Source organism: Aspergillus ochraceoroseus (genome assembly GCF_002846915.1).
Source record: "Aspergillus ochraceoroseus IBT 24754 chromosome Unknown P175scaffold_1, whole genome shotgun sequence".
Lineage (NCBI taxonomy): Eukaryota > Fungi > Ascomycota > Eurotiomycetes > Eurotiales > Aspergillaceae > Aspergillus > Aspergillus ochraceoroseus.
The window spans coordinates 3008006-3028384 of NW_024468476.1; the positions used below are offsets into that span (position 1 = coordinate 3008006).

The 20379-nt window shown below is 48.0% G+C and overlaps 9 protein-coding genes across 9 annotated transcripts; 4 read left to right on the forward strand and 5 right to left on the reverse strand.

The window, feature by feature from the left end:
- The first annotated feature begins 296 nt into the window (after window positions 1-296).
- Window positions 297-3322, forward strand: P175DRAFT_0450445 (1,4-alpha-glucan branching enzyme GLC3). Its single transcript, XM_040894465.1, has 8 exons — window positions 297-530; window positions 583-707; window positions 806-905; window positions 961-1073; window positions 1130-1821; window positions 1879-2214; window positions 2264-2894; window positions 2958-3322. The coding sequence occupies exons 1-8, from the start codon at window positions 482-484 to the stop codon at window positions 2982-2984; spliced, it is 2073 nt and encodes a 690-aa protein (XP_040756057.1). The 5' UTR covers window positions 297-481; the 3' UTR covers window positions 2985-3322.
- An 842-nt stretch (window positions 3323-4164) lies between these two features.
- P175DRAFT_0497775 (F1F0 ATP synthase subunit beta) lies at window positions 4165-6215 on the reverse strand. Its single transcript, XM_040896350.1, has 5 exons — window positions 5858-6215; window positions 5751-5793; window positions 5298-5614; window positions 4363-5212; window positions 4165-4294 (listed from the first exon to the last, which is right to left on the reverse strand). The coding sequence occupies exons 2-5, from the start codon at window positions 5755-5757 to the stop codon at window positions 4212-4214; spliced, it is 1257 nt and encodes a 418-aa protein (XP_040756058.1). The 5' UTR covers window positions 5758-5793; window positions 5858-6215; the 3' UTR covers window positions 4165-4211.
- A 1713-nt stretch (window positions 6216-7928) lies between these two features.
- P175DRAFT_0497776 (uncharacterized protein) lies at window positions 7929-8897 on the reverse strand. The gene has a single exon (XM_040896351.1). It carries the CDS (start codon window positions 8443-8445, stop codon window positions 8074-8076), a length of 372 nt encoding a protein of 123 aa, XP_040756059.1. The 5' UTR covers window positions 8446-8897; the 3' UTR covers window positions 7929-8073.
- On the reverse strand, window positions 8873-10306 carry P175DRAFT_0497777 (actin-binding ADF family protein). The gene is made up of 6 exons (XM_040896352.1): window positions 10247-10306; window positions 10073-10133; window positions 9987-9997; window positions 9629-9889; window positions 9512-9560; window positions 8873-9434 (listed from the first exon to the last, which is right to left on the reverse strand). The coding sequence occupies exons 2-6, from the start codon at window positions 10076-10078 to the stop codon at window positions 9297-9299; spliced, it is 465 nt and encodes a 154-aa protein (XP_040756060.1). The 5' UTR covers window positions 10079-10133; window positions 10247-10306; the 3' UTR covers window positions 8873-9296.
- Window positions 10068-10656, reverse strand: P175DRAFT_043954 (uncharacterized protein). The gene has a single exon (XM_040893967.1). It carries the CDS (start codon window positions 10516-10518, stop codon window positions 10165-10167), a length of 354 nt encoding a protein of 117 aa, XP_040756061.1. The 5' UTR covers window positions 10519-10656; the 3' UTR covers window positions 10068-10164.
- A 774-nt stretch (window positions 10657-11430) lies between these two features.
- On the reverse strand, window positions 11431-13193 carry P175DRAFT_0489770 (SH3 domain protein; the record flags this gene model as incomplete). The annotated part of the gene is made up of 3 exons (XM_040895761.1): window positions 11431-12874; window positions 12957-13040; window positions 13099-13193. The coding sequence occupies 3 exons, from the start codon at window positions 13191-13193 to the stop codon at window positions 11431-11433; spliced, it is 1623 nt and encodes a 540-aa protein (XP_040756062.1).
- A 1111-nt stretch (window positions 13194-14304) lies between these two features.
- On the forward strand, window positions 14305-15851 carry P175DRAFT_0497781 (uncharacterized protein). The gene has a single exon (XM_040896353.1). The coding sequence runs from the start codon at window positions 14582-14584 to the stop codon at window positions 15668-15670; it is 1089 nt and encodes a 362-aa protein (XP_040756063.1). The 5' UTR covers window positions 14305-14581; the 3' UTR covers window positions 15671-15851.
- Window positions 15852-17376: 1525 nt separating this feature from the next.
- P175DRAFT_0497782 (putative stress response RCI peptide) lies at window positions 17377-18295 on the forward strand. Its single transcript, XM_040896354.1, has 2 exons — window positions 17377-17515; window positions 17577-18295. The coding sequence occupies exons 1-2, from the start codon at window positions 17458-17460 to the stop codon at window positions 17990-17992; spliced, it is 474 nt and encodes a 157-aa protein (XP_040756064.1). The 5' UTR covers window positions 17377-17457; the 3' UTR covers window positions 17993-18295.
- A 292-nt stretch (window positions 18296-18587) lies between these two features.
- Window positions 18588-20191, forward strand: she9 (putative mitochondrion biogenesis protein (She9); the record flags this gene model as incomplete). The annotated part of the gene is made up of 2 exons (XM_040900527.1): window positions 18588-19167; window positions 19269-20191. The coding sequence occupies 2 exons, from the start codon at window positions 18588-18590 to the stop codon at window positions 20189-20191; spliced, it is 1503 nt and encodes a 500-aa protein (XP_040756065.1).
- Between the last annotated feature and the right edge of the window lie 188 nt (window positions 20192-20379).

Below are 20379 nucleotides of genomic sequence, written 5' to 3' on the forward strand. Positions count from 1 at the left end.
ATAAGGACGATCACGCTTTAGGCTAAGCGTTCCCAACAAAAAACATCGCAAGGCAATAGCCAATCAAGAAGTAAAACGACAAGTTACCGGGAATTTCCAGTCAAGGAAAGAATCCTAGTCGATAATCGACTCGCCATTTTCCAGAAGTATTGAAAAATTTCCGTGGCTAAGACGCAGAAGAAGAGAGGTTGGGGGAGAAAACATCCGCTCACGGTGGAGGGGCGTGATGTCACATGGAGCACACGGGGCTCGACCCTTCTTTTGCCCCCGCAGCTTCTCAAGATTCAGGCACAGAGCTTGAACCTTTCCATCTTCTTACACTTTTCTCATTGTTAAAGGCTCTGTTGCTGCTCTTGGAAAAGAATTGTGTGCATCAATTCGGAATTGTCGGAAGTATCCATCCATCCCAGTGACAATTCGTCGCAGCGTTAATCAACCAGAGCTAGCTTAGCTTATCTTGACTGATCTGCTCTTTGCCCCTATGGCTACCGCCCAAACATCATCAGAGAGCACTCCATCCGATGGCTTAGGTGAGTCAGAACAGCGCAATTGATTAATCGTCTCATAACTTACACTTGACAGGTGTCATCAAACTCGATTCTTGGCTAGAGCCTTTCAAGGATGCGATAGAACGGAGATTCCAGTACGTTGAAAGCTGGATCAAGACCATCAACAATGCAGAAGGAGGTCTAGACAAATTTAGCAGGGTTGGTCCTATCCTCTTCTTCTCGGAACTACGTTTTCATTATGTACTATAAGTTCGTCTGTCCAGAGAGCTAATTATGATATGTTTTTTTGTCCATAGGGATATGAGAAATTCGGATTCAACGTCAACGACAATGGCGACATCACTTACCGGGAATGGGCCCCGAATGCTGTTGAAGCTGCGCTAGTTGGTGAATTCAGTATGTTCAGTCTTACCGGGGAGATCATCCGGTGAAACATTACTGAGACTGGCAGACAATTGGGATCCCAAGGCCCATCTAATGACAAAGAACGACTTTGGGGTCTGGGAAATCACTCTTCCGGCTAAAGACGGCCTTCCCGCGATTCCACATGATAGTAAAGTTAAGGTGTGTGCTATTTGAAACCAATCTGTAAAATTCCTCGCAGCTCACCATATCCCCAGATTACTATGGTTACACGTAGCGGGGAACGCATATATCGAATTCCTGCGTGGATTAAACGAGTTGTGCAAGACTTGGACGTGTCTCCCATTTATGAGTCGGTATTTTGGAATCCTCCCAGGGAAGAGAGGTACAAGTTTCACCATCCTCGACCCCGCAAACCTGAAAGTCTGCGAATTTACGAGGCCCATGTCGGCATTTCCTCTCCAGAGACCAAGGTTGCAACCTATAAGCAGTTTACCGCTAATATGCTACCCCGAATCAAGTACCTGGGGTACAATGCAATCCAACTAATGGCCATTATGGAGCATGCTTACTATGCCAGCTTCGGGTATCAGGTCAACAACTTCTTCGCGGCGAGCAGTCGCTACGGCTCCCCTGAAGATTTGAAGGAATTAGTTGATACAGCGCACAGCATGGGCTTGGTAGTCCTTCTTGACGTTGTTCACAGTCACGCATCCAAGAATGTTGAGGACGGATTGAATATGTTTGATGGCACTGACCATCTCTATTTCCATTCGGGCGGCAAGGGTCAGCATGCTCTGTGGGACAGCCGGTTGTTTAACTATGGAAACCATGAAGTGTTGCGTTTCCTCCTAAGCAACCTTCGCTTCTGGATAGAAGAATACGGGTTTGATGGCTTCCGCTTCGACGGTGTCACCAGTATGCTGTATACTCACCACGGCATCGGAACGTACGTAAACGCTTTAGCCCAGATATTCTCAGTGGACTTACCTAACTGAATGCACAGTGGCTTCTCTGGCGGGTATCACGAATACTTTGGGCCAGCCGTCGACGATGACGGTGTGATGTACTTGGCGCTCGCTAACGAGATGCTACACACTCTATACCCAGAATGCATAACAGTTGCAGAAGATGTTTCAGGAATGCCAGCGCTCTGTATACCACACAACCTCGGCGGAGTCGGCTTTGACTACCGTCTTGCCATGGCCATTCCAGATATGTATATCAAGCTACTCAAAGAGAGTTCAGACAACGAATGGGATGTAGGAAATATTGCATTCACGTTGACAAACAGACGCCATGGCGAGAAGACAATCGCCTACGCCGAAAGCCACGACCAAGCGTAAGCCAATCCAAAAACAAACCAAGATGAATAAACTAACTCGTAACAGACTTGTTGGAGATAAAACACTCATGATGTGGCTTTGCGACAAGGAAATGTACACGCACATGTCCGTGCTAACCGAACTCACACCCGTCATTGAGCGAGGCATGGCACTACACAAGATGATCCGACTCGTCACTCACGCCCTCGGGGGTGAAGGATACCTCAACTTCGAAGGCAACGAGTTTGGCCACCCTGAATGGCTCGACTTCCCCCGAGCCGGAAACAACAACTCCTTCTGGTACGCTCGACGCCAGCTGAACCTCACCGAGGACCATCTTCTGCGGTACAAGTTCCTAAACGAATTTGATCGCTCCATGCAACTGACAGAGGAGAAATACGGCTGGCTACATTCTCCACAAGCGTACATTAGCCTCAAGCACGAAGGAGACAAGATCCTCGTCTTCGAGCGTGCAGGTCTACTCTGGATCTTTAACTTCCATCCTACCAACAGTTTCACGGATTACCGGGTCGGCGTTGAACAGGCAGGCACATACCGGATTGTCCTTGATACAGATGATAAGGAATTCGGTGGATTCGGACGGAATCTGAAAGCGACCCGTTTCTTTACGACGGATATGGAGTGGAATGGACGAAGGAATTTCCTCCAGGTCTATATCCCAACTCGAACGGCGTTGGTAAGTACTTTTCCTGAATACTCTTATAAATATAAGAGATAAGTAGAATCTAACCAGTCACAGGCCCTCGCATTAGAAGAAACAGTATAAGCATCAGATGTTGCAGATCACTCTTTCGCTGCGTGGTGGTGGGTGGCCCCAGCGAAGCATACCTACCTGATAGCATAACAGAAGGCGAGGTATAATAAACTGCTATTAACATACAGAAGAATAATCAGTCCATTTCATGTATTCATTTTAATCAACTTCCCAAGCATATTGTTTGCATTTATCTATCAAACCAGACAGACCTGTCAAGTAATGACCAATCCCTAGACAACAAACAACATTGGCGCTTTGCATGTTATATTATATTATGTATAGTCATATGTTAGTTAACTAGTGATATGTTAGTTATGTTACGAGGTTGAGTCCCATGTAAGTAATCTAGATTGCGTGAAGTAGATCTATCATATTCAAGACAAGATTTCGCACAACAGGAAGGAGCCTATCAATGTAGTGAAATGGCAGGATATACAGATAAAGCAGTAAATTAAATTAAATTAAATTAAACAGCCATATACAGACTCATAATGCAGTAAGAAGAAAAAAAAAGTACAAAGCATAAACTTCATGATTTGTATTGTAGCGGCTGGCTGGCTCAATGAGAAACTGCCTATCTACCTAGGTAGTTCTATATAGATAGATAGATAGATAAATAACTACTTGTACTCCGTACTCAGTCAAGTCTTCGCGGCAGGAGAAGGAGGGAATGGTTACGCGGTTAATCTGGGGAAATAAAATATGACCAGAGTCCGGACAGGAAGGAAGGAATCGAATAGGTTAAAAAAAAAAAAAAAAATCTTTGTTTTACGACCAACTTGCTGTATATTGAGTGAGGATACCAGGTACGGACTACAAAGATGATGCTACGGAGTACTGATACTACCATGGAGAAAAAACTACGACAAGAAAGCAAGAGATGATTAAGAAACATGTTTTCCAATCCAACAAAAGAAATGAGTACAGGTTGTCCCAGCCCCGAGGGTATCAGGCCGGCTGTGGTCATTTGAAAATTTACTTACATGAGCACATATTGTCACACAAGCCAAAGATGAATGGTTTTTTTTTCATCCAATCCAAGGCTTAAAAGGGGGTTGGGGGGGTTATTGAGAGTGCTCTTTCCCTTTTAAATAATAGAAGAGGAGACAGCCTTTCTTTCAACTTCCTTTTTCTCAATTCGAGTACTGTACAGGCATCGACGGAAAATGGAAAACCGAGGAAAGGAAATCCATATCTAACACAAAAGGAAAAGGGCGCTTCAAAACAATATTACATTTAGGCCTTGCCCTCAAGCTCGGCCAAGATCTTCTCACCCTTGGCGCGGGCAGACTCAATGTCACCAACCATGTAGAAAGCAGCTGCAGTATATAAATTAGCATATATTTCGGTGGAAAATTAGAACGGTGGGAGAAGAAATGTAGCTTACCCTCAGGAAGGTCATCACCTTCACCGTTGATGATAGCCTTGAAGCTGCGGATGGTGTCCTTGAGGTCGACCAGCTTACCCTCGATACCAGTGAAGACGTGGGCAACAGTGAAGGGCTGGGACAGGAAACGCTGAAGCTTACGAGCACGCTCGACGGTGAGCTTGTCAGCCTCAGACAGTTCGTCCATACCAAGAATGGCAATGATATCCTGGAGGGACTTGTACTCCTGGAGCATCTGCTGGACGCGGGTAGCGACCTGGTAGTGCTCATCACCGACAATACGGGGGTCGAGCATACGAGACTTGGAGTCAAGAGGGTCGACAGCAGGGTAGATACCCAACTCAGAGATACCACGGGACAAGACAGTGGTGGCGTCCAAGTGAGCGAAGGTGGTAGCGGGAGCAGGATCAGTCAGATCGTCAGCGGGCACGTAGACGGCCTGGACGGAGGTAATGGAACCCTTGGTGGTGGTGGTAATACGCTCCTGCATACCACCCATGTCGACGGCCAGAGTGGGCTGGTAACCGACAGCAGAGGGGATACGACCCAGAAGGGCAGACACCTCAGAACCGGCCTGAGTGAAACGGAAAATGTTGTCAATGAAGAGCAGCACATCCTGACCCTCCTCGTCACGGAAGTACTCGGCAATGGTCAGACCAGTAAGGGCGACACGGGCACGAGCACCTGGGGGCTCGTTCATCTGACCGAACACAAGAGACACCTTGGATTCACCCTCGAGCTGAATGACACCAGTCTCCTGCATTTCGTGGTACAAATCGTTACCCTCACGAGTACGCTCACCGACACCGGTGAAGACGGAGTAACCACCGTGGGCCTTGGCAATGTTGTTCTAGAAACGAAAACATTGTTAGATAAAACTCTTGTTTCTTTTTTTTTTAAAAAAAAATTCCGCGTGATGCGATGAGAAAACTTACAATCAGCTCCTGAATGAAGACAGTCTTTCCGACACCGGCACCACCGAAGAGACCAATCTTACCACCACGAGCGTAAGGAGCGAGAAGATCGACGACCTTGATACCAGTGACGAGAATTTCGGCAGTGGTGGATTGCTCAGTGAAAGAGGGAGCCTCAGCGTGGATAGGGGCGAACTTGGTGGCCTTGATAGGGCCACGCTCGTCAATGGGGTCACCAGTGACGTTGACGATACGGCCAAGGGTGGCAGGGCCGACGGGGATGGTGATGGGAGCACCGGTATCATGGGCAGCAGCACCACGAGTGAGACCCTCGGTACCTGAATCGAGATATCAATATCTTATACCAAGCAGAGAGCCCCGGGACGTGCACAGTTTGTTGACGTGTACTTCCGTCGAGCCGAAAATTTTTATACAGAGGTTTAGAGAAAAAAAAAAAAATAACAAGGCACTTACCATCCATAGCAATAGTACGGACGACATTCTCACCCAAGTGTTGCTATTAGAAATTAGCTTTGAAGAACTTGATATCTCATCACGGTTTTTGGTATCGGGTTACGTACAGCAACCTCAAGAACGAGCTTCTGGCCGTTGTTCTCGGTCTCAATGGCGTTGAGAATAGCGGGAAGCTTCTCACCCTCGAACTTCACTGTATTTCCAAGTCAGATATCGTGTTTTGGGAGTGTTTTTGGGTCGGTGTTGATGAAAGTTGCGATGAAATCGAGGGTAAGAAAAGATTTTCGCGCAGCCGCCAACGGGGGATTTCTTAGCGGCTTCGAGGGTACATACCGTCGACGACGGCACCAATGACCTGGTGAATCTTGCCAACGCTGCCGGCCTCGGTGCTGGCGAACCTAGAGAGGGAAGGCAAGCCATTGATCTTGGAGGACTGGAGGGCGCGGCGGGCGACGGGGGAAGGTCGAGCAAAAGTAGCCCTCCCGAAGGTCCGGGCCAGACCGCTATTACGAAGGAAAAAAACATGGTCAGCAAGGGAGGAACCCAGCTAGAAAGGCAGGTTAGATGAACAATGGGGGAGGAACACACCTCTTGAACATGATGATGGTGTTGAAGAGCGAAAAGGGTATAGATGAGGTCAAAGGAGGAGAGGATGGGGAGAGGGAGAAGAGAGGGAAAGGAAGGGAAGAGGTTGAGGTTGAGGTGGACACGGGCGAATGTGGCCGGCTTAGCCTTTACGGGGCGGTTTTGCCGACAATCCCGTGATGTACCGAGCAACGCGCAGCAAGGAAATAACACGAACAGAAATCCGCGACTCGAGGATCCAGTTCTATCTCTTCATTACAATGGGTGTATATTTACATCCACGGTATCCTATACAAGATATTTTAGCATCTCTGATCTTTCTTGGAGCAAAAGCATTGTCTGGTTGTGAGGCTCATGACTTGCCCTGTCCGGTTGTTAGGGGGATTTCTCACACAAATGAGGAGTTTTCTTGGCACCCGGATACAAGGGAACCAAAGCTCCCCCAATTCCGGCGAGAACCTTGATAAAAATATATAGAGAGAGAGCAGGATATACATATAGAAGTAGTAGGTATATTTTCTTTAGTTAACTACAATATATTATAAATATTCTTGACCTCCAGCCCTTTCTTTCCCAAACACTCAATTCTATGTGGTTGTGCTCACTCTCTACTTTGTTGTCCTGGTAATAATAATGGGTCCTCCCGTTCACGAGCGAGAATCGGAACCAGAAATTTTTTATACTGTTTTGAGAAGTCCCGTGATGTTATCCTGGCTGCGATATGTATGACCTAGCAACAGCTTCCAATAACTAACTATTAGTTAGTATTAGTATCTTTCTAGCTACTGGGTACTCCGTACCTAGGTCAAATACCCAGGTATCGATCTGTGTTAACCTGGTTATGCTATGCTATGCTACGTAATGCACCTTCTTAAATCAATTCAAACTTAACCTCCCTAAGAAGCTCACACATAGGGGCTCTTCCAATACCTTAGGTACCTACTTGAATATATATGAAGAGAGAGAGAGAGGCTCTGAATTTGCATGACATGACTAAATACAGCGAGACAAAATCCAGATACGCAAGCCGAGAAAATACAATCATCTACTTAATCCAGGCAACAAACTGTTCTATGACTACAAAGGAGATACATTGATTATTGCACAGTACGAGATACACAGGTCTTTTTCAGCTCAGATTGACAAAACAAGCGAGACATAGGTAAAGGATATGCCCCCGAATCGATGGGCACGGCGCCAGCATTTGCCAGGGAGCGTCGGGAAACAGGCGATGAACCACGAGTCTTGTCATGACCCATCGAGCAAATGTCCAATTGCGATACCAGGCTCCCCCATATTCTATTCTCCAATTTATTGCTTCTCAGCAGGAGCGCTCTGGACAAAGCCCTTGCCCTCGTATCCCTCGCTGCTGATACCGTAGATAGGGTTGATCTTCTCGCGCTGTTATGAGAAAACAAAATCCGTCAGTCGTGGCTCAAATCATCACACAAAACCCGTAATGCAATGCGAAAGATAGAGAGATAACTTACCAGAGCGTACTCGTTGGTGGCCTCTTGCCATTCCTTGGTCATGGTCTTAGGGTGAGGACGAGCGAAGTAGTGAACGGCATAGAAAAGAGCGACAGAGGCAGTGACGAGCTGAGCGACCTTGATAAAGATCTTCAGGTTCTCACCCTTGGGAGGGAGGGCACGGGGGCCGTGAGGTCCGAAAGCAATCCAGTAGGCTATCAAATTCAAAAAAAAAGAAAAAAAAAAAGAAAAGAGAGAGCGAGCGGTCGTTAGCAAAATTCTGATGCAACCTTGGAACATAAACCAATCGCAATTAACTGCAAAAACATACCAGCCTTCTTCTCCTGAAGGGTCATCTGGTGCCAGTCGACCTTCATACGGTCCCTCAGCTGCATCCACAGATCAGCCTGCTCCTGGGGGGGCATGGCCTCCCAGCGCTTCTCGATACCGGCGAGTGTGGGATTGGCAATGGCGTGCTCGGAAGAGGCGCGGGTCTGCTGGGAAGCAATAGACTTCTTCTCAGCCTGAGGGCGGGCATTGAGGCAAGCCATGGGGCTAGAAATAGTGCGGTAGGAACGAATGGCAGTGGTGGGCATGGCCGAGCTGCGAGTAGCAGCCCGAGCGACGGAGGGAAGGAACATTGTGTGTGGAGGGGGCCGGTGGGCGATTAAAAATGAATTGGGGATAAAAAACGACTCTCTTGGAAGCGAGAGAGCCAATTCCTCAGGGTCGAGGGCAATTGAAGCGTGAAGGATAGAGGGGGGAGGTGATCGAGAGTCGCGATGGAAGAGACAGACGATGTTCGACTGTGGTTTGAGGTGGAAGTCGAGTACCCGGACGGGCTAGGCTAGTCTGGCTTTCCGACCGCTCTCATTGGCCCACGTCCCTTGCCTCTCCCGAACGCCCGTCAGAGTGTATCGCACCACCCACACAATGATGATTACCTATACCTACGACGTTCCTGTTCTTGCCGACCGGTCGCAAGGCATTTCCACTAGTTACCTGAGGCTATTATTTGATAGCCATGCCCATCCTATCCTAACTCACCGTCTGGTCTAGCACCCTATCTTTACGCTTGGACGCTAGTAACTCCCGCCCCTACTCACAACCAACCAGCCAACCCAGGCTTTAGGAATCCTTTATATGGAGGTAATATCGTGTCTCCTATGTCTCCCTACTCTACACCGAACCGCTGGAGTTCGACCACATAGCAGGCATCAGTATTCTGTACAGGCGAAACGCTGAAGAAGGAAAAAGAAAATGACAAAATGCAGCCCTCCCAAACGCTCGTTCACTGATGAGAGTGCCACGATCGCAAAGAAAAGATACGGTCACTATCAAGGCAGTCAAGTCGTAACGATCTCATATTGAACTAAATGCGTGCAGGGAACGTCATCGGCACTCCGCGAAGTTCAGTCGGAGTAGTGCACCAGTGCATGAACCCAACCCACGCCCACAGTCACTTGGCCCGGACCCAGCCCGACGCCGTCGTCTATTTGGCCTTTCCACCGCTGGCCTCGGCGAGAACAGCCTTCCACTCGATTTCAGACTTGTCATCGGCGTGGATAGAAGTGACAACATTGAGCGCGTTCTTCAGAACCTCCCGGGTGCTGGCGTAGATCATGGACCACTATTTTCTAGGTGTCAGGAACAGAAACAAGTCTATTATAACACGAGACGAGGGAGCCGGGGGGTGGGGGAACATACGAGAGTGGGGGTTTCGCTGGGAACCCAAGAGATGAAAACAATCTTGCTCCTGCCAAGGTTAAATCCAATTAGCAAAAACATTCATCAATTGTTCCCTAGGCAGATCCAGCGGCATACCTCTTGCCCTCACCACCACCTAGATCGTACTCGACATCGTAGACCGCATAACGAGGAGCAGGGTTGCCTCGAGCATCCTTTGCGGCTTCGAGCCTGTTGCGGAAGACCTCATAGTCCTGCTCTTCCGAGACCTCATCAACGACAACCTCCTTCTTGTTGTCAGAGATCTTGAAGATGATGAACTTGGGCTTAGATCCCTTGGTACCGCCGGTCATGCGGAAAGAATTGAATGCAGTGATGCACTCATCCTGAACTGTGACACTGGCGATTGGGATCCGTCAGTATTATATAGGAGCGATGGAAGGGTGCTCTGTTCCCAACGCCGATGATGACACAGGGAAAGACAGATATGACATACCCGGATGCGAGCTACATGGCAATAAAACCAGATTAGTTCTGAGCAAAACCTGCAAAGTAAAAAAAAAAAAAGGGATCAAAACATACCGACATTGTTTCCTATGTAGAAAAAAAAAGGGAAAAGTTTACAATTCAAGGTTACCCTGTACTAGCACGCGATGTCAGCTGTGGCCAGTCCCCTATTTGTGTCGGTTGAATCTATACAAGCAAAGGCAAAATCCGTTGAACAGGGTCAAGAGAGGGTTCGGAGGGGCAACTGACCAAATAATAAAGAAAAGAAAATGACAAGAATCAGGTGGTCCGCACAGGTAGCTGGCGTGAGGTTTCCAGATGAGGGGGTGGAAGAGAAATAAAGGATGGGGATGGGAACTGAGATGGAGAGATAGAGGGGCATTTCCAGGTTGTTGTGCTTGCGTTGTTGCGGGCAGTGGTGGGGGGGAAAATACGGCACGTGATTCGCTGTCGTAAGACCAGAGCCACACGCCAGCTTCCCCTGAACGCGCTCCAGTCCAGATGCCAAACATAAGAATCATGCAGCCTGCAGCTTTGTACAGCAAGGTTTCAACTTTGTTCGGAAAGTTGCCTATGTCTACGATGGACGTCTCGGGTTTCTGAGAGCCGGTTGTGGAGGAAGAGACGCACAGGCAGAACCAATTGTATTCTTATCCTCTCGTGATTGATGGATGAACTGCTGCCTATGGAAATATACAGAGTATAGAGAATATTGACCAAGTGTTGGAATCGTTTAAGATTGCAAATCACAAAATTAAATATGTGTACATACATCAATATGTACTAAGAAGCCCAATTATAAAACCGGTGGACGAATCAATGTACCAAGTGTCTCCCTCTCGTCTGATACGCAGTAATGAACTGTGTAACCACCCGAAGATGCGACACTAATCCTCCATGCTTTATTAGAGGTTGTGGGGAAACGGCGCTCGGTACTGTTGGAAGAATGGGAGAAACGCTGAAGTGTAGATAACATGTCTAGTAATAGCAGGACGTAGAGGTCGCTGTAAAACTTGGGTATATATATAAAAAAGAGACCAAAGCAAAGACAAGTCGCCGCGATAAGGAACCCGAGCAATGTCGAGAGACAAAAGGCGAAGACTTGCCGGCGAGAGTATTGTAGTAATGTGAAAAGCATATTGAACATGTCCGTCGAATAGCATTCAAGCCTCAGAAATCGTCTAGGCAACAGTATTTTTTTTCCTCCTCGCATAGGTGATGGTTAGAAGCGGAACGAAAACATGTTCAATGATGGATTCAGGTACAACGAGAAACTCATAAGTCCCGGCGAAAGTAAAAGATATCGGAACGGCTCTTCAAAAATCAACGAAGAAGAAAAAAAAACAAAAGGCGTTATCGTCAAGGCGTAAAGTGGCATGAAAAAAAAATACATGCTCTAAACAAGGATGGGATGTAGAAGTATCCGCCGGTTTTCAAGAAACCTCATCACCTTGTCCGCCATCGATTATTTTCTTCCAATGTTGTGGGAGACAGACGCAAACCAAAGGGAATGCTTTGATTTCGCCTGTGGGGGCCGGAGATATTCGCTGTGAGCCGTTGGAAACGCCGCTATCGCGCTGTTCTCTATGGCGAGCATCGTAATCCTCCGCAGTTTCGGGCACGCGAACTCCAGTTGCCCAGCCATCGTCCCAAATACCTATCACCTTGAGCATTTCTCCTCGGTCTAGTGCAAACTCATCGCCTGCTCGTGGTTGGTACGCCCAGAGGACCGCAACCTTGTCACCCGGGTGCATATCGTCCTGCGAATAGTAATCCTGGAAGGCAGAGAGTTGCTCCGACTGTCCGCTTGTCAGTCCTTCTGGAGATGAGTAATGGCCCATGGTCCCCGAACGAGGAGATGTATCGCTACCAGCACCAGCCAACGCAGAGTTGCTAGAGAGAGACCCGTGACGTTTGCCTGTAGTGGGCGGTATTTTCTTCGACATGGCGCCGGGACTCGCAAACCCCTCTGAGTCGGATGAATCGCTATACTTAGTGCCCCTCAAAAATGCTGTGGAGTTGCGGGAGCGTGCTGGAGAGAAGCTAGAAACCTCACGTAAAGCAGACATTCTGGCCACACGTCCACCAGGAACAGCAGTAAAGTTCTGAGGGCTGCCGGGCTGTTGCATCGAAGGCGATCCTTTCCTTTGGGGGTTCGGCTTATTTAGCGAGTTATCATCTTGCGAGTTGCGTCTTCGTCGACAGCATATTAGAAGGAATGCGATTAATGCGGCGATGAGGGCAAATGCAGCAACAGAACCAATTACGACGCCTGCTATCTGTCCTCCTGATAGACCATCATGTGAAGAACTACCCGAGTTTGGGGTCGAAGTAACCGGAGAGAGAGATGTTGAACTTGGAATGGTGACACCTTCGCACCGAGTAGTGGCGTTCGAATTGACACAGCAGGAGTCGGTCGCGTTCGGCGAGCTCGCCGCACAATATCCACATAATCCAATGAGATTAGATCGGTAACCGCACTCCTTGGGCTCGTTGTCGGCTCCAGAGACACATGATCCAGTAAGCGAGCTCGCCGGGCTCGCGCAAATTGTGAAGTCGGAACGGATTTGCTGCATATAATCACTTGCTCTTTCTGGACAGAGCTCAGCGTTGACTAAAATCTCTTCTTCGCTGGTCGCCATCAAGGCCTGTAGCACACGATTAGGGAAAGAAGCAAGAGAACGAGGGGAGAGACGAGGGCTCATGGGACGTACACAAGACTCAGCACATAGAGGTTTTGACTGCGCGGAAGATAGGCCGCAATCGGATGCGGAACGTTGAACCAGTCCATTACAGATGGAACTTGTGGTATAGCGCGCATAATAGTCACTGGTGTTGCTGAGATTGACCCCCGAGCAGCCCAGGTATTCAACATATCTACGATTTAACGCGTGTGGTTAGCTAAGCACGACCCCCCCCCCCCCCCCCCCCCGGGTTGAAACATTCGCAAAAGACCTACTTTAGTTCGACATATGATCCCAAGACATAGCTATTGAGCTGTTTGTCGAAATCCGCCAGACTCGAAACGTTTTCCATAAAGGGGCTAAAAACGGGTTAGCGGATGAGGTACCTTCACGGTGCATCTCATAGAATAAACCCACAAATCAGTATAAAAGCTGGAGCTCGTGGAGATTGACGAAGTGTTCCAGGCCGGGCATTGTGTCGAACCGGACAGCGAGATACAGGTAGCCGACATGGTGTTCTACAACCCCCTGTGGTCCTCGCAGATAAGCTGGTTTCCGTGTTTCAAAGCAGGCGAAGATGACGGCCAGTTGACCACCGATTATGTATCCAATCTGAGCAATTGAATTAGTTCCGAAGCACATTCATATTGTAACTACCGGGCCCTCTTCGTCTGTTCCGCTTCTGATTCGTTATCAGGCGTCGACCCCGGGTCAAAGACGGCTAAAAAAGAACGCGTCAAGGGTTTTGAAAGAGTGAGAGAGAGACAAGACTCTCGAAACGTGAAGAAAAGGGGAAAGAGAAGAAGGACAGAGAAGAAAGTGAAAAGCCTCCACACAGGTGTGGTTGAAGAATTAAAGTGAATGCAAACGAGTGACTCTGGTTCCACAGTGGGCGGCTACAGAAGAGACAGGAGGGAGTGGATGGATCCAGGAGGAGAGGGAAGCAAAAAAAAAAAGGCGTTGAGGGGGAAGCACTAGTCGTAAATAGATAGAGAGTAGTGGTTTCCTAGATGGGAATCGCGTGAAGTGCGCTGGATGAACAGCACAGGGCCAGACTTGAGAACTTGCGGTCCACCCTTTGAAAAGCAAGGAAATAGTCTGGGTCAAAAAGGGGAAATGGACGGCTGGGGAAAAGGAACCGGAGTTGTGCCAATTAAACTGAGGCCCTCCACTTGGGTTGTGCGACTAGTTCAAAGAAAATATAATATCCGTGCTCTGCAAGGTTCCTGTACATAGTACGGAGTTTAAGAGAGGAAAGTCTGGGTGGGTTAGGCTTTATGAGCGTCTCCTAGTTAATTATGATGAGTATGACTATAAGACTTGGGCTCAGGCGGGTATCAATTGACGTGGCAGATCGAGTACAGCTGTCTAACCCCCATCTTTTTCTTAACCATGTTTATTCTCCCAGTAACTATCTAATGATGAGAGGTTGTCAAATTATGACAGTAGAAAGTCGACCAAAATGAATTGCATTAGGTCTAACTAGGAGATAGAGAGATGGAGAGATGCTTGGAAGAAGCATGGAGATCTAGAGAGAAACGGTGGCCTAAATACACAGAGTAGTCACGTGTTACTATTTACTTAATGGCAGTGCTGTTTGTATTCACTGAATCCAGCACTCCAACAGTATCTAAGGCTGTTATCCTAGCAAAGACACACACAACCATCTGAAGAATTTTACTATTGTGTCTTTACTATTGAACTACCCCCTGGATTACTTAATATCCAACATGTTGCTATTCACTTAATGATGGCGATGTTGGTATTCACTGAATCCAGCATTCCAACATTACATCATGAAGTTATAAGGTCTCTTAACACATTTTCTCTTCAACCCATAACACATTTCTTCTCTTCATCTATTCCATAAATCTACTACAATCTGCCTATCAAAATCATCATGCAATCCGCCACAGATATGTCAAATGAATCCATGCCCCCCAGTTCTCTCGCCGTTGGCAACTTTAGGCAACTCATGGAAAAGCTGGTGGACCAGCACCACCGCCAGTTTTGCCACTCATTGTCCTTATCCATATCATGGGAGGATGATAATACGAATGCCTCTCAGGACATCGCCAACTTCCAGGCCATCCTTCGTATCTTTGGATACACCGAGGCAGACGAGTACGTGATCCCATCCCAGGCACCAACACCTGGGTGGGAAGTCAGCGACAAAATCTGGAGCCTTCTTCGAAAAGCCATGGCAAAAAGCGGACGCACAATCATCCTGATTCACTATGCCGGTCACGGCGTAAAGTGGAACGATAAGCTACACTTCTGCAATGGGGCAGGAAATAAGCGCATCAACGTGGACAGGGAGATACTGGGTCTGGTTGACTCGAACAGCGCCCTCCCTGATTCAGCTAGTGTTGATGTAGTCTTCCTGTTCGACTCCTGCTATAGTTACCTGGCAACTAGAAATTATACCCCAGGTCCCAGAGTTGTGGAAGTTCTTGCGGCAGTCGACGAGTCAAGCCAACTCGCATTCGCCCCGGGTCGCCATGCTTCGTTTACTGGGAAAGTCTACGCTGAATTGATCAAAAGGAAACAGTCTGGAGCAACGAATGTAGAGCTTGCAGAGCTCCATGCATGCCTCCGCAAGACATCTCCTGTTAAGAAGCCCGCCCATCGGTTAATTGTCGGGGTTAACTCATTGCGCCTCTTGATCCCCCAGAACAACCAACCAACCCTGACATACGAACCTGCAGGACCTGCAACGTATGCTGTGTTTTCCTTCAGAATCGCAGATAGTCTCTCAACAGAATCCATCAAGAATTTCAGTGACTGGGTCGGGGCACTGCCCAAGGATGTTGGACTGGCTCTCGAAAACGTGTACAATACACAATCTATGTGTCTTATCTTTCGTGCACCATGGGCCTTTTGGTGTAAAGTCAATGGGTTGGATTTTGTTCAGTTTATATGCGAGACCACGTCCCCTAACCTTCTGTCAACCGCCCGCACTGTGCATCCTCGCTCGCCAGTGAAGTGATACCCATTCCTACATAGACAGCAAGTGGCTTTCAAAGAAGACAAGAATCTCACTATGTAATAACCTTGCTCTGTTATCAATGAACTGTTTTATTTTTCTTCATACTCTCTAAAGATTTATTAGGACTCAAGCTGTTGCTTATTGCTATGTTGTGATTAAGCTAGCTTTATTGCTACTTTTACTTTTATCATCTCTCCTTTTGTGCTTTGTTTTCTTATACATTGACTAAAGGTCTTTGGGCGGACTATAAACATATCTAGTAGAGTCGCTCAAGCAAGAATTAGATTACGATACCCATAGAGATAAAGCCTGCCATGAGCAAGCAAAGTCTTAGATCCTAAATATAAACAGGAAGCACAATATCAAGCACCTGGATGTACAAAATAAAGGAATAATTACAGCTATGGAAGTAATAGAAGAAGGTTATAAAGGGAGCTTGTTAACCATGCTATTAAGTAAGGAATCATTGCAAGACGGTCGCGAGTATCTAGAAAGAAGGGCTAGGGAATAAGCTTTATTTTTTGTATATAAGTCATTGTAAGTATCTTTCAATTTGGCGGTGCTAGGTTATTTTGAAATTTAAGCAATAAATTGCCCGTTAAGCTGTCTGGACCACGCAACGCGCGATGCCGGAGACTTCGTACGGAGTACTCGGCTGAAAAAAAGGCCACCCGTTTTGCTCCAAAGGCCATGCACAACCGTGTTCTTTCCGCCGGCGTCATCCAGATTTACCCCGTGCCTGGTTACAAGTGTCCGAAAATAGTAACTAACTTATCTTGAGGAATGATGATGCAGGTGTGTGAGGAGTGAGGACGTTCCCAAAGGTGCAATTTTTCCCGCTTATCATCCCGAGTGACCGACACCGTTGTTTCGAATTCTGCGACTGGGCTCCTTCCAGCCAGTCCCGATGTCTGCAGTTGGGCTGATCGCTATCTAAACAGCCTCATCGACCAGGTACCAGACTCGACTTCTTTTTCAGCGAGGGATTAGTGGCGGAGCCCTCATGGGTCCAGTCCACCCTTTGCATTTGTACCACTTGTTTGATGCAGTTATTTCTACCACAAGGTACGGAGTACTCCGTAGATACCTAAGTATTCACTCGGGTGTACGGAGTACGGTACCGGCGTCTGCACGCCTATGCAAGGCGGATCGTAAGGAAGTAGAAATGAGGCCTTCTTCCTCCGCTGTTCATCATCCTCGTAGAATCCTTCTATAATTCGCGCTCAAATTATTTTTTTTTCACTGTGTGATTTGCGGGGTTGGGTTATTTTGTGGATGTAGTACTACCTGAGGTAGGTACTACTAGTAGTATCAGAAGACTGGGTTCATACGCGTCACATTCCGCTGTTGTAATGTGTAAATATATCTGCCGTCAACTGAGAGCCGTCCTCTTCCGCCCCGAGTTGTCATGCATGTGTTAGAGAAACAGGAACCTAAACATCACCACTGTAGATATGATTCCTTACCCGGAGTTGAATCCTCAAGCCAAATAAGGGTTAAAGGATGAAATCTTTATCACGAAGCCAGAGAACAGCAATGTTGACAGTATCCGACGAACGGTGAGATCATGTGACTCAAGTGAGGTCATCTGATGGAGGGGTGGAGGCAGGCATCCATTTTCATTGCTTGCGTCATTTATCAGCACTTCTTCTTCGAATGAATCTGTGTTCACGACCCTTCTGATACAAGTATAGACTTATTGACAACATCTATCTGCGTTTTGACATCTTCTCGTGTGATTGGGAAGCCCTCATAAACTTGAGACTGGTCTGTCTACCATTGCAAGCATGTGTGGGTCAGACATTTTTCTTGCAATTCTTGCAGTTTTCTTCCCACCAGTTTCAGGTAAGTGAAGTTTTTCTTTCTCTTAAATCCACTAGCAATCGTATACTTATTATTCTTTCAGTGTGGATTAAAGTAGGTGTCTGTACCGCCGACTCTTTTATCAACATTGCTCTTTGCTGCCTCGGATACGTCCCTGGTCTGCTACATGCCTGGTACATTATACTCAAATATCCTGAGCCGGATTACGATGACCCAACATACGAACCCGTATCGAATGGGCGAACGGACGTCGAAAATGGTCACGTAACATACTACTATGTGTCTCGCGAGCCGGTTCAACGCCCCCCCCAGAGAGATTACGGCACCATGCCATCACAAACAGCGTCTAACCCGCAGCCAAACCCGCAATCACAAGCCCAGCAACCCGATCAACAACCCCATGCCGGTAGCAGTAGCCAGGCTCATGATGACTCTCGCCCACCTCCCACATATGCGGAAGCTGTCAGAGGAGACAACAAGGTGCAAACTGACGAGTAAGGATTCAAGTGAAATTCCTATTTGGTGTAATATTCAATGATCCGCAATGTGTACGTTGCGAAATGCGCAGAGTCTTCACACCCTCCTTGAGGCTCTGACAGCTGAACTCCCCTTTGAGATGGCTATGTACGATGAACGGTATATGTGGCTTAATTGGGGTATAATATTGCCCTTCCTTGCCTGGACTTGACCTCTGAAAATTTAATAAACGTACCAGTAGCTGGGGTTTGGTCTCAAAAGTACTATACTCTTTTTTCAAAGCATGGGTCATCATAGTTCCGGGTCGGGGTGGTTTTTTTTTTTCTCTAAAGCTTTACGAGATGATCTTTACGTTACGATACATACTTCAAATTTATGACAATTATGATAAACCCATGTACTTAGCACCATAATAAGCATATGCAGTAGCCTGTACTCTACTGTCCGTTGGTTCGAGACTATGAGTGTTGGTATCATTCCCAGACGGCGGTTCAGCACGGACCCCCCAACACCCGCCGCCCACTTCCTTCTTCCGCCAACGCTGGAACAGACGCGAATTACATTCAAGCAACGAACCAGAAGCTGGTCTTAGGTCCTTGCGACCTTCCTCACGACCATGCAGTCCGTTCCATTACTGCTCAGACAGTCGTTACGATCGAGCGTTCGAATATCAAGACCCTCTCACCCAATACGGCCATCAGCCCTCCCCGTTGCTGCTGGCCCCAAAGCTCTTCACAGCACCAACGGAGAGCCGAGGCGGACTTTCTCGGTTTGCCTACGATGTCAATTCCGCACACAACCAGCCGGCTTATTTGCACAGGAGCCCGATAAATCACCGGATGGGAAGGCTGAAGAGGAGCCGAAGAAAGATGTAGTATTCGCTATGCCACCGCCGCCTATGTCGGAGGGGTCGACAACTCAACATGTAATGACGGACGCGGGGAGCTCCGGATCTCCCCAAGTTGCAGAGAGGGCACCTACACAGGAACAAGAAGGGAAGGGCAAGACAGCATGGAATGGAACGGAAATGGGCGGTCTTCCGTCCTATATAGAGAATCGCAGGTCGCAGTTTTCCAAGCAGTTTACCGAGATGATGGATAACCTGCAGTCCAACGTTTTTGTCGCTGGTCAGCGATTGAATGACTTGACTGGGTATTCGTCAATTGAGACACTCAAGAAAAATATACACGATCAGGGTAAGGAATAACTCATTCTATCCCCCCCCCCCCCCCCCAAATTAAATTTGCAAAATAAAACGGGCCAAAGTGTGGTGCTAAATCCATTGCTTGTTTGACAGAGGAACGACTTCGAGCCGCCCGCCTCCGAGTCAGATCCGCAAAAGATGCCTACGCAGACGCCATAAATAGACGTTCAGCTTCTCAGCGTGAAGTCAACGAGCTCTTGCAGCGTAAGCATGCGTGGTCTCCGGTAGACCTGGAACGATTCACACATCTATACCGCAATGACCATACCAACGAAGTTGCCGAGAACGAAGCACAGGAAGCCCTGTCGGCAGCTGAGCGCGAGGCAGAAGAAGCCGCAGCACAGCTCACCAAGAATATTCTTTCCCGGTATCATGAGGAACAAGTTTGGTCGGACAAGATCCGGCGCATGAGTACTTGGGGTACCTGGGGTCTGATGGGGGTCAATGTACTTCTCTTCCTCGTTTTCCAGATCGCCGTGGAGCCCTGGCGCCGCAAGAGACTGGTCAAGGGCTTCGAGGAGAAAGTCATAGAGGCCATTGAGAGAGAAAAGGTCTTGAACCAGACACCGGCTGTGGCCGCTGCCACTGTCGAAGGCACTGTCGCTGCCTCCGAAGAGAACACACTCTCAACCGCCTCTGAGGCCTCCACCGATACCCCAGCGCCCGTCGAACAAGTCCATACAACCGAACCAACAGAAGAAGCAGCTGTTCCTGCAGAGACTACCACCACCACCACCACCACCACCACCACCACCGCCGCCGCCGCCGCCGTAGAAGAAGATCTTTCCACCCCTAAGGACACAGTGGACGGCGCCGTGGAATCCGACATCCCACCACCGTTAGAGCTCTCGCCCTCCCCTAGCGCTGTCGACTCGTGCCGTCGATACCTATACGACCTTTTTAGTGACCGTACGGTAATCCTCACGCAGCGCGATCTTTCTACAGTCGCTGCGACCAGCGCTGCAGCCGGCGCGGCTGTGATGGGTCTGGTCATTGCCCTGATTCGCCCACGGTGATGACGGAGCGTATAGAGTACTGCCTAGATGTGTATACACCCGCACTTCATTTGTCATGTAATAATATTGTTGTACAGACCTGGGATATATGAATGAATAGACTCATACCACTTTTCGCATGTGTAAACTAGTACTACTAACTAGAGAGCGAATGCCTGCGATTCACATCACATGTACAGTCGATTTTA